The 12,285-nt window shown below is 45.4% G+C and overlaps 1 protein-coding gene across 1 annotated transcript in view; it reads left to right on the top strand.

Moving 5' to 3' along the window:
- Nucleotides 1–12,285, top strand: part of DHRSX (dehydrogenase/reductase X-linked) — a 198,940-nt gene that overhangs the window by 168,783 nt on the left and 17,872 nt on the right. The window contains exon 6 of the mRNA XM_028492486.2: nucleotides 8,185–8,392. Within this exon, the coding sequence (XP_028348287.1) occupies nucleotides 8,185–8,392 (208 nt within the window). The remainder of the gene's footprint in view (nucleotides 1–8,184; nucleotides 8,393–12,285) is intronic.

Here is a 12,285-nt window from a genome sequence, read left to right as displayed (position 1 = left end):
TAAAAAACTTACATATTTAATATATTTAATACTTGTATATCTATAATATTTAATTATATAATATGTAAATGATATAAAATATATCATTGCAATATTTATGTAATCATGCAATTATAATTATATGTTTATAATTATAATTTACGTTAATGTGAGAGGGAGAGAGAGACTGACTTTTTTTTAAAGGTATCAACTGCACAAAGCTCTGTTACATCGTTTTTTAAAAATTGCCACACAATATTATATAATATTATATAAGTTACAGGTGTACCACAGAGTGATTCACAATTTTTTAAGATTCTATTCCATTTACAGTTATTATAAAATATTGGCTATATTCCCTGTGCTGTACAGTATATCTTTGTAGCTTATTTTATTTTATTTTTAAATTATTTTTTTTTGTCCGCACCATGTGGCTTGTGGGAGCCTGGTTCTCTGACCAGGAATTGAACCCACACCCCCTGCAGCTGAAGCACAGAGTCTTAACCACTGGACTGCCAGGGAAGTCCCCTTGTGGCTTATTTTATACATCATAGTTTATATCTCTTACTCCCCTCCCCCTATATTACCCCTCCCCCTATATTGCCCCTCCCCGCTCCTGCTCCCCACTAGGGTTGGACTTGTTTTCAGAAACTACCTCCTATGCTTGGAGGGGCTGACAAGGTCGACCAGCAGGCCAGAGATTCAGGGAAGCGGTGACGTTTGTAGTCTTGAACGTAAAGACTAGGTGACTTAGGTAGAATTTCTATGCTGTGGTGTTTGAGGCCAAATCCCTTCTTCTTTGGGGGGAAACTCATTCTTTTCCCCTGAATGCCTTCACCTGATAGGACGAGGCCCACCCACATGGCTGAGGCTCACCTGCTTTACACGCAGGCTACTGGTTTCATGGTTCATCTCCTCTGAAAAATAACTTCCTGGCACCATCTAGACTGGCACTGGACCAAACACTTGAGCGTGGACACGTGACATGAACCGTCAGGGGCACAGATGTGGGCAAGGCATTCTGTAGGTGATGTGCCGTGGTGTCCAGGAGATGGGTCTGCCTACTACCCACCCTGCACCCTGACTTGTCTCTGTGCTCAGCCTCCTGCACCCATGGGCACCTCGGGACCCAAGGGACCCTCTGCGGGGGTTGCGTCAGAGGTGCCCCAGCTTCCTGCCAGCCCTGAGGGTGACCGCACGGGAAGACCCCTCTGCACCTCTCCAGGGGACAGCTCCTCCTGCTTTGTCCTTGGACGCTCCCCTCTTAATGCAGGCAGCTGTTTCCTGGGCTGCCCTCGGCTAGGGAAATGGTACCCTCCTACCTCCTCTCCTTGGACCCAAACCAAAGCGAGTCCCCCATCTTGACTCTTGACCTCGGGAGAGATCAAGAGATTAAGATTTGCTCTTAGTGGCAAAGTTAACGGAACCCTCTGGGAGCGGGATTGGCTACGTCCTGTGTCACCAGCCAAGGTGCTTTGGGTACAAGTGTTGCGTGTCCCTGGGTCTTGTGGCTCCGTCCACAAAGGTCTGGCTACAGACCAGGGCTCAGAGTGGACTTTCATAGGGTCCCTCACAAGCACACTCTCCTCATGGCTTCCTCTCCCCGCAAGAAACTTACATCTTATGGGGTTACTTCCTCTGAACGTAGAAGAGTCTCCTTATTTTTATTGGCTTTCTCTCTTCTCTATTCTTCAGTGAAGCAAATCAGTGAAGTCCACATTTTTATGGTTTGTACCAAGTAACTTCTGCTTTTTTCTTTTCTGGCCACGCCGTGTGGCTTGCGGGACCTTAGTTCCCTGACCAGGGATCATACCCAGACCACGGCAATGAAAGTGCCAAGTCCTAACCACTGGACCGCCAATCCCCAAGTAACTTTTGCTTTTGTAAAACAGTGGTTACTGTATGAGTTTCCTGGGGCGGCCATGGCAAAGGACCAGAAATTTGGGCCCCTTAGAACAACGCAAAGTTATTGTCTCACACTCCTGGAGACTTGGAGGTCCACGGTCAAGGTTGGCTGGTTAGGCAGGGTGGGTCCCTCGTGGAGGCCCTGGGAGGAACCCACCCAGGCTCAGCCTCTTCCAGGCTTCTCTCCAGCTTCTGGAGTTTGCTTTATGGCACGAGTCATACTGGATTGTAACCCACCCAAACAGCCTCATTTTAACTTGATCACCTCTGTAAAGACCCTATTTCCAAGGAAGGTCCTCTTCTGAGGTCCTGGGGGTTAGGACTCTAACATAACCTCTTCTGTTATGGGAAGAGGGGGGAAACAATTCAGCCCACAGCATGCACCGTTGGTCCCTCCCCAGTGGATAGATCCTTAACCTTTTAAGGCTCACGTTATTTCAGCCTGACCTTGCTTTGGAGACACAATAATCATTGACACGTTATAGGCACGGCCCTGTCTTGTCGTGAAAATAGCCGTCTTGGTTTGAGTTTCCCAAACTTATTTAACTTTGGGGCAGTTTTTCACTATTTTATTCATAAGTACGTCTTCACATCCTCGTGTATCGTTGGTTGTGGCACCTCTGTGGTGAGATGTCATGTTATAAATATGCTGTCCTGCATTGATGTGGTTTTCACTAAACATTTAGCATGTTCAGTGTGTGTCCTGGGACCCCTTACAGGCAGCCGGCACCCTTGCCGTGCCTCTATGACCAACTCTAGCAGGTGTTTCGATGAGGCTGGAATTCACAGGTGGCCCTGCCACATCCCGGGCTGTCTCTGCTGACTTCCCTTCGTGGAAGGATAGAGGCTCCTCTTAGCTCACGATATTTTCAGAGGTCCTGGTGGGTGGTCTCTCTTTCCATCTTCCTCTGTCATGTTAAACCTAGGACGGCAAGGCAGAAGGCAAGGCAGTTGTTCGTCTTGTCAAGGGAAAACTTCAGTTTGGAGCTGAGGGATTATTTACTTACCGACGTACTGGATATGGGTCCTACTTGCAGACCGATCGTTATCTGGCTCGACCAGCATCCAGAACGCGCCAATCGGAAACTAGGTTATGGGTAGTACGTGGAGTTTCCATAATTGTGTTTGTCATGTGCTGATGTGTTCCTGTCTCAGAATTGAACTTCTAAGGGAAGCAAATGGGACTTACTCATATGAAGTGGACATCACACAGTCAGTTGTCTTACTGGAGTGGGACTGACCTATCTCACACACACACACACACACACACACACACACACACACACACACACACACACACACATACGGCACCGTGACCATCAAGGTAATCAATGAAGAGCTCCTTTCTTATAATAAACTGTCCAGGCCGGTTGGTTTTTTTCTCATCTCCAACGGCAAGAGGGGAATAATGTTTCCTATAATACGCCGAAAACACAGACCTCAGACACCCTTAATCGTATCCACATTCAGGGTCATGTGTGTTTCACTGGGGTTTTCCTTCAACAAGAAAGCTCAGTGAATTAATGGTTTTCAAGATATTGTCTTATAAATCTCGTAGTCATAGGCACGATTTCTCATGGGATTGAGGGAGTTTAGGAAACGGACTCCTCGTGGGATACTTAAAATAATGCAAAATGGTTTTCTAGGACAGGTGGGCGATAGTTTACTTGTGGGCAGTAGAGAGCAGTGCCCAGAAGGAACCTTGACCACTGGTGTGGAAGTAGTTAAAAAATCAATGGCACTGAGTAGAAAGCATATGGATTAATATGTTGTAGGTCAAAGAAGGTGGAAAGCCAGTGAGAAAAGCCATCTTTAAGGTAGGATGGAATATACACACACACACACACAAACATATATATACACACACATATATACGTATATGGGTATGTATGTATATGTAGACACAAACATGTACATATGAATATGTATACATATATAGAGAGACACATGTATATATGAGTATATATATATAGACACATAGACACACATATACATATATATGAGTATAATAGGCACATATATAGACACATATACATGTATATATGTAGACATATACATATATATGAGTATATATATGAGTATGTAGACACAGATACATCTATGTATATATGAGTATATATACACAAATATAGATGCACATACATGTATATATGAGTATATATACATATGTGTGTATACACATATGTATACACACATTCATATACATATATGTGTATATACAAATATATATACACACTCACTCATGCAGTGTGATTGATGGCCATTTCTTGGTGGAGGAGAATACTGTGAAATCACTATGGAATTGATTTTCCATTCTTCTTTGAGCTTTGTAATTTTTTTACAACCAATATATATTTCTTTTATAATAATGAAAATTTATATTATCCTTAAAAAGTTCTCCCAAGGTATACCTTTGGTCCTACTGGAGGGGACCAGAACATGCCAGCCCCAAATGTACCTCTTTGATACATGGGATCTTTTGAGCTAAAGGCAATTGAGAACAAGGAGACCCAGGAATTCCCGCCCCCCACCACCGCCCCCAATTGTCTAAAAAATAAAGTATCAATTCACTGTTTTGTAAAGGAAATTTACATTTATCCAGGGATTTTCCATTTGTAGTAATGTCTCCATTCCAGGAAGAGAGCTACTCCTGGAGATGACTCTTTTCACCCGAGAGACTCTTATTTGCATAACAAGACAGTCCTTATTTATATACACACATTTCTTCCCTTCCCATAACTTGCCTCCTCCACCCAGAATCTCAAAACCCCTTTTCCTTTGTTTGCCCTAAGCAAACAAAGCCTCTATCATCTGGCCACCTCCTTGAATCACATCATTTTGGGAATTCCTATATGTATGTATGTAATTAAAACTGTGTTCTCTTGTTAAACTGTCCTTTAGCAGTTTGATTTGCAGGCCCCAGGACAGAACCTAAGAGGATAGAGGGAAAAGATTTCCCTCCCTACAATACTTTATTAAAATGTAGGTTTTACGTGTGTATATTTTAAAAAGTAGAAATATGTGGGTGTGCATTTATTGTCATAGGCAATAGTAATTCTGTCTTTGAGGAGAACTTGAAAACCTCATTTGCTTAGCGGAAATGTATGACCTGCTACATTCCTGGCATCTTGCTGAGCATGGGGGCACTAGCTGACCATGTGCACTTAGCACCTGGTCTCAGGTGGCTCAGTGTAACTACTTCAGTGGGTGTAGATTGGCTGTCAGATCAATGCCAGATGCAGACCAAGTACAGTCCTCAATCTTGTAAATGTCACATACTGTTTACATGAAACACAGGTGTCAAAAAATCCAGTGTCCTCTTCCCAACCAGAAAGCCATGCTGCTTCAATTTAGGATAGAATTTCCCATCTCTAAGTAATGTTTTCCTAGTTTTTAATCAGGAACCCCTTTGAGGATTATCGAGTCTTTGATTCAGTACACAGGTTTGCATATGTTATGTTCAAAATAATCATTTTTCACCTTTCCTTCTCTTGTCTGTAAGGTAGAGAAAGTGATGGGGCTCTGAATATGCCAACTCAAAATATGCCACTTTGACACACAGGTTATTTTGAGCTTCTTGAGAAGCAGCAGATGCAGAAGGATGCCTTTCTGGAGCCTCCCTTATCTGAGTAAAAGCAGAAACTTGTGAGAAATGAGGACTGCCCAACTCTTTGGGGTTTTCTCTTCTTTTCTATGAAGTTCCCCATACGTGTAAAATTAGAAGTAGAATTGGTATACTTCTCTCTTTAATCTGACACTTGGTGGTTTAATTTGCAGGCCTCAGGTACGGAACACAAAAGTACAGGAGAAAAATTTTTCCTCCCCGACAAAAAGGCTACCACAAGACTGTCTCTACTTTTGTTTCAGATTGACTTTCAAATTAGTTATGAAGTAGTTACATCAATAGATTATTATTTATTGAAAACAAAGATATATTTTTATGGTTTCTGTTCTACCTTTTGACACCATTCATTACAAAAGCAACGTATTAAAAATCTCATGTTTCGAATCGAGCCATGCAGACATTTCATGAATTTTTTCTACCTCTGCTTAAGTTTGTGGATTGATTCTCCCTTTCAGCTGCCTTCTGCCTGTTAAAATTGCAACAATCTCTTCATTGTTTTAAACACCAAGTGTCTCTGCCATTCCTCCGGGCTTTATTTATAAACTTTCATGGGGAATCATGTCCTCTTGTGTATCGGCTTTTGATTCTTTTCCAGTTCTACTGTGGATGTTTATTTATCTTTAAATCCACCAGGGAACCTCTCCTGAAATTACTTGTACTCTTGATTTTTTTTTTTTCCTCCTGTAGAGAAATGTATTGACTTTCCCCCACACATAGCATGTTTAGAGAATTTCCGTTCTCTCTTCTCCATGTTACCGTAGAAAACCATAGTGATATCACTTGTCAATTTACCCTTGAGGAATCTGCACATTTATGGTTCCCTCTCTTCTTTCTAAATTCAGGATTCCTGTTTCCTCCCAAACAGCCCTGGTAATTCAGGAGCAAACGTGTGCATGTGATGTCGAAATGGCCCAATTCCAAGGTGAAAGTTCAGCCTTTCTCTGCCCCCACTTAATAACTCCCTCTTTCCTGGAGCTCTCTCCTCTTCTGGGGGGAAGAGACAGGAGGAATCTGCCAAAAACAAGTATCTTGATGATAATTGGGAGGTTGTCGTGGATCAGGGGAGGGCATCTGTGCTCAGAACTGCGCTATATTTTTGTCTTAATTCCTCCAACAAAAGTTGGGGTTTATTTTCCAGCTTAAACTGCATGGACCCGAGGCCAAACCTCAGAGTTTGCCTGTGGCCTCTTGTGACGAGGGGCTGTGTGATGGGCACACCGTGGAGACATGCTGATGAGGAAGAAAGATGCTACCCAGGAAACAGCAGGAGGCAGGACCCAGTCCGAAAAGGGGTTGATGTGGTTGTCACATAGGAACAGACAAGCGCCCGTGTGTGCAATTTACAGAACTGAGGTTTTTCAGAAAGTCTCACTCGGCACCTAAGCATACGAGGCTTGATTTCTCTGATACCCTTTCTTGTACTGTTTTCTACGTTCTAATGTTTCCCTTTTCCTTTTATTATTTTTTTTTCCCTTTCTGTGCTTTCCTTGGTCACGTTTTCTCAGTTGACTTTTTTGAATCATTTAGTCAATTTAGTTTATTTATTGCAATCTTTCTTTTTTTTTTTTTTTTTTGGGCCGCGTTGGGTCTTTGTTACTGCGCGCAGGCTTTCTCTAGTTGCAGGGAGAAGGGGCTACTCTTTGTTGCACTGCACGGGCTTCTCGTTGCAGTGGCTTCTCTTGTTGCGAAGCACAGGCTCTGGGGCTTCAGTAGTTGTGGCACGTGGGCTCAGCAGTCGTGGCTCGCGGGCTCTAGAGCGCAGGCTCAGTAGTTGTGGCGCACGGGCTTAGTTGCTCCGCGACATGTGGCATCTTCCTGGACCAGAGCTCAAACCCGTGTCCCCTGCGTTGGCAGGTGGATTCTTAACCACTGCGCCACCAGGGAAGTCCCCATTTATTGTAATTTTTAATTCCTATTCGGGCTTAGTTGCTCCGCGACATGTGGCATCTTCTTGGACCAGAGCTCAAACCCGTGTCCCCTGCGTTGGCAGGTGGATTCTTAACCACTGCGCCACCAGGGAAGTCCCCATTTATTGTAATTTTTAATTCCTATTTAGGAAGCGCCTTTGTCCGTTGAATTGCAAAGAGTGTTTTCTCTGCGTTTCACGCGATGTCTCTGATTTCCTTCTGTTCATCTTTGTGTGAAACTCCCACGAGGGTGAATTCCATGGATGGATTTTCTCCCAACTTAGGAGACACCTCTGAGGTTGAAAGTGAAAGTAACATAGGATATGGGGCACATCCCCCCGGAAGAAGGAACTCAGGTGGGGCTGTATTCATATCCCATAAAATTCAGGAAAAGGAATTATGGGCCTGAAGAAAGTGACTAATCCCTAACGAATGAGAAACGATGCGTTTTGCCAGAAAGGCATCCCCGGTTGTCAGCGTGTTGTTTCCCCCCGCATAACATAATCTACAACGATAGGAAGCCAAAATGGACAGGCTGCATCCGAGCAGGACACGCGTCAGGGCCTGTCTCCCAAGCGCTGAGCATTTGGAGGAGAGAAAAATGCAGTCAGTTCTCAGAGATGGAAACAATTCTCGCAGCACACGTGAACTCAGGTGTGTGTGTAGCTGCCCTCAGCCTGTAGCTGGAGATTGCCTCCCCGGCCGGGCGAGGGGAGAATCGGGGCCAGGTGCCCGCGTTTCACACGCTCTCCCGCTTTGCTTCTGCAGCCACAGCTACTCGGCGCACGCGGCGTACGCCCAGAGCAAGCTGGCCCTGGTGCTCTGCACCTACCACCTGCAGGCGCTGCTGGAGGCCACGGGCAGCCCCGTGACCGCCAACGTGGCCGACCCCGGCGTGGTGGACACCGACCTGTATAGACACGTCTTCTGGGGCACACGGCTCGTTAAGAAGCTGTTCGGCTGGTGGCTTTTCAAGGTAAGGCTGCGATGGTCGGGTGTGTCGCTGTGGCTTGTGTGCTACGACGGGCCCACGTGTGCAGAGTTTGGTTTCGCCTTCCCGAAGCGGAAGCGGCTGGGCTCTCTGTACTCGTGCCCGGGGGGGGTCCTCAGGACGACGGGCGCCCTCGTGGCCTGCGAGCCCGTGGTCCCATCGCCGAGATAAGAAGCACCGAGGCAGAGCCCTCCCCTGTGTGTCCACGCCGGTGTCGGCATTTCTTTGTTCGGAAGGAGAAAAATCGATTTCGGTCAGAGGCCGGCGGCGGGCCTGTTTTTGCTCCCAAAGACCCTGGTCATGCGAGCGTGTCTGACTCGGGGCCGATGGGCCTCAGAGGGTCACGTCTTGAAAGAGCAGGCGGCATCTAGGGGTTGTCCTCGTGGTCTCTCCCTGGCCCTGGTTTGCGCGCTCTTGAAGGGCGTTGGAAGGACACCCGTCTGGCTCCAGAAGTGAAAGCCGTGTGCCTTCCCCTCCAGTCTCCCTCCGCTTCGGGAATAACGGTGTGTGCTGCCCGCTCGTGTCTGTGCCGCCCTGCGCGCCGTGTCTCCTTGGACAGCGCCTTGCTTCTCTTTTACTTTTTATTTTCTGTTGGCGTACAGTTGATGAACCGTGCGGTGTGAGTTTCAGGGGTACAGCACAGCGATTCACTTCTGCGTATACACGTGTCCACTCTTGCTCAGATTCTGTTCCCATTTCGGTTGTTGCAGAATACTGAGTCGAGTTCCCTGTGTTCTTTGGCAGGTCCTTGTTGTGTATCCGTTCTACCCGTGAGAGTTTGCATCTGCTAACCCCAAACTCCCAATCTATCCCTCCTCCTGACCCTTCCCCCCATAACCGTAAGTTCCTTCTCTAAGCCTGTCAGTTTCTGTTTTGTGATTAAGTTCTTTTGTGTCATCTTTTTTTGACTGCACGTGTAAGTGATACCACACGGTATTTGTCTCTGACTTACTTCACTGCGTATGAGAATCTCTAGGTCCATCCGTGTATCTATACACACATTACAGGTTCTTGTAAGATAGTGAGTAGACTTCCCTGTGCTCTACAGTAGGGCCTGGTTGGTTCTCTATTTTATATACAGCCGTGTGGACATGTCAGTCCCAGTCCCACCCAAGGCCGCTTGGAGGACTCATCTGGGTCCTGCTGAACCTCAGCAGAGCCCTCTCCACGGGGCATCGGACGCCCAGGGCACAGCACAGCCATGGCCGAATGCCGGGGCGAAGGGCGGGCTCTCACAGTACACGTGAACCAGACACAGGGGCCTAGGCCAGCAAGTAGGAGCTGGGGACACACAGAAGGCTCGGTGACACGTGCCTGCCGCCACGGCCATGGCTCAAATGATGCCGAAGTGAGAAATGATGAATGCCAGGCCCCTCAGATCCCTCCGATGAAAGGTTCCCCGTGTTTCTGTTTTGGTGTCCCTCCTGCCCCATTTTGCCCACGTAAAGTGAGCCCTGACAATCTCGTATGCAGGGGTCTCTGGGTTTTTTTTTTTTTAACGTTTGACTCCATTTATAGTTATTAGAAAATACCAGCTACATTCCCGGTGTTGTACACTGTATCCTTGGAGCTTATTTTATGCCTAATAGTCTGTACCTCTTAATCCTCTCCCCCTATATTGCCCTTTGGGGTATCTGTTTTCTTGATCAAACTTCCTTTCTGGTGCAGTTAGGTTGCTATCCGTTTTACCCTGATAAGTGGAATAATCGTGAGAAATATTAACATCCAGTCCGTCGCCCTCTGTGTGAGATACAAGCTAAAAATAATTCCTTTATATACATTTAATCCCCAAGTAACCCGGTGAGGCCCATGAAGACCATGCTTGTCGTTATTTTACTGTCCACACTGGAAACATAGGGGTGAAATTACCTCCCTGCCCAAGGAGGCCCCGTGCCCCTAGACACATTGGTGTTTCTGTGATTATTTCTTGTTTCTCTTTAAAAACATTGTTTTATATTTTTGTATTTTTTTTTTGCTTTTTATTGAAGTGTAGTTGATTTACAACGTTGTGTTAGTTTCAGGTGTACAGCAAAGTGATTCAGTTATATGCATATATTTTATATATATATATATAGAGAGAGAGGTATATTCTTTTTCAGATTCTTTTCCATTATAGGTTATTACAAGATAAGTGAATATACTTCCCTGTGTTGTATAGTAGTCCTTGTTGATTATCTATTTTATATATAGGAGTGTGTATCTGTTAATCCCCAAATCCTAATTTGTCCCTCCCCCCCTTTCCCCCTTGGTAACCATGAATTTGTTTTCTGTGTCTGAGTCTGTTTCTGTTTCATAAATAAGTTCATTTGTATCATTTAAAAAAATTAGATTCCACATATAAGTGATATCATATGATATTTGTCTTTCTCTGTCTGACTTACTTTACTTAGTGTGATCATCTCTAGGTCCATCCATGTGGCTGCAAATGGCATTCTCTCATTCTTTTTTATGGCTGAGTAATATTCCATTGTATATATGTACCACATCTTTGTTATCCATTCAACTGTTGATGGACACTTAGGTTGCTCCCATGTCTTGGCTGTTGGGTATAGTGCTGCAGTGAACGTAGGGGTGCATGTGTCTTTTTGAATTAGAGTTTTCTCCAGATATTTGGGATTGCTGGATCACATGGTAGCTCTATTTTTAGTTTTTTTGAGGAACCTGCATCCTGTTCTCCATAGTGGCTGCACCAACTTACATTCCCACCAACAGTGCAGGAGGGTTCCCTCTTCTCCACACCCTCTCCAGCATTTATTGTTTGTAGAGTTTTTAAGGATGGCCATTCTGACGCGTGTGAGGTGATACCTCAGTGTGGTTTTGATTTGCATTTCTCTAATCATTAGTGATGTTGAGCAGCTTTTCATGTGTCTGTTGGCCACCTGTGTGTCTTCTTTGGAGACATGTCTGTTTAGGTCTTTTGTGTGATTATTTCTTTAGGATAAATTCTTAAAAACGGGTTTGTTTATCTAGAGGCTGTGCACATTTAAAATCTGGTACCCAAATTCCCACAACACATTTCTGCTGATAATTTTCTAGTGTTCTGCCCCTAGACCATACGTGGTCCCATTTAACTCTGCATTTTTTTCCCGTTAGCAGTAAGATGGTATGTTTACAGGACAGGACGGTGTCTGGCTTCTTGTTAGGCTTACGTCTTTCTTTCCTCTGACCGTCACCTTGCAGTGGGAGGTGCTGATCGGCTTCCGCAGTCTCGGCGGGTGGACCATATTCGTTTCTCCCTCACCACGGGGTCGCAGAGATTAGAAACGATGATCGCCAGAGCCCTGGAGGGGAGGGTGGGTGCCATGAATGACAGTGGTTGCCCTGAGTTCTCCACCGCTGGGCTCTCCTCAGTGCAGCATTTTGGGGCCCCCGACGGAACCCAGATTCTGACAGATATGAATTAACAGTTACAACGGGGCCCCAGCATCCAGCCGACACCAGCTGTAATTACCTCTTTGTCAGCAGGCCATCAAAACCCACCTCTCCTGAATCACCCGGTTCCCCTCTGCGGCTCCGTTTAAAATCTCATTTCCCTTTGTGAATGTGACAACTTGTGCAAATTGTTGGTTCTCGTCCTCTGGGGACACTTATCTCTCTCTCTCTGTGTGTGTGTGTGTGTGTGTGTGTGTGTGTGTGTGTTGCGGAGGGGAGGTGATGATTCAGAAAAAGCTTTTCTGTATATTAGGGACATAATCACTTGTTTCATCTTCCACGGTGGGTCCCCGGAATTCTTGTGCCTTCTGGTCTTAGAGAAAGTACTTTTAGGCCAGGATGAGTCAAGGGGTTAACATTTCTTTTTCTTGTTGTACATTGTCTTGTTGTTTAACCTTCATGGTTTCTGGGCTGACGTGATTAGAAATTCCCCTCCAGTATTTTTA

This window comes from Physeter macrocephalus, chromosome 7 (genome assembly GCF_002837175.3).
Source record: "Physeter macrocephalus isolate SW-GA chromosome 7, ASM283717v5, whole genome shotgun sequence".
NCBI classification, from domain to species: domain Eukaryota; kingdom Metazoa; phylum Chordata; class Mammalia; order Artiodactyla; family Physeteridae; genus Physeter; species Physeter macrocephalus.
The sequence above is the reverse complement of the archived record's forward strand: the minus strand, read 5'-3'. Positions and strand labels throughout refer to the sequence as shown.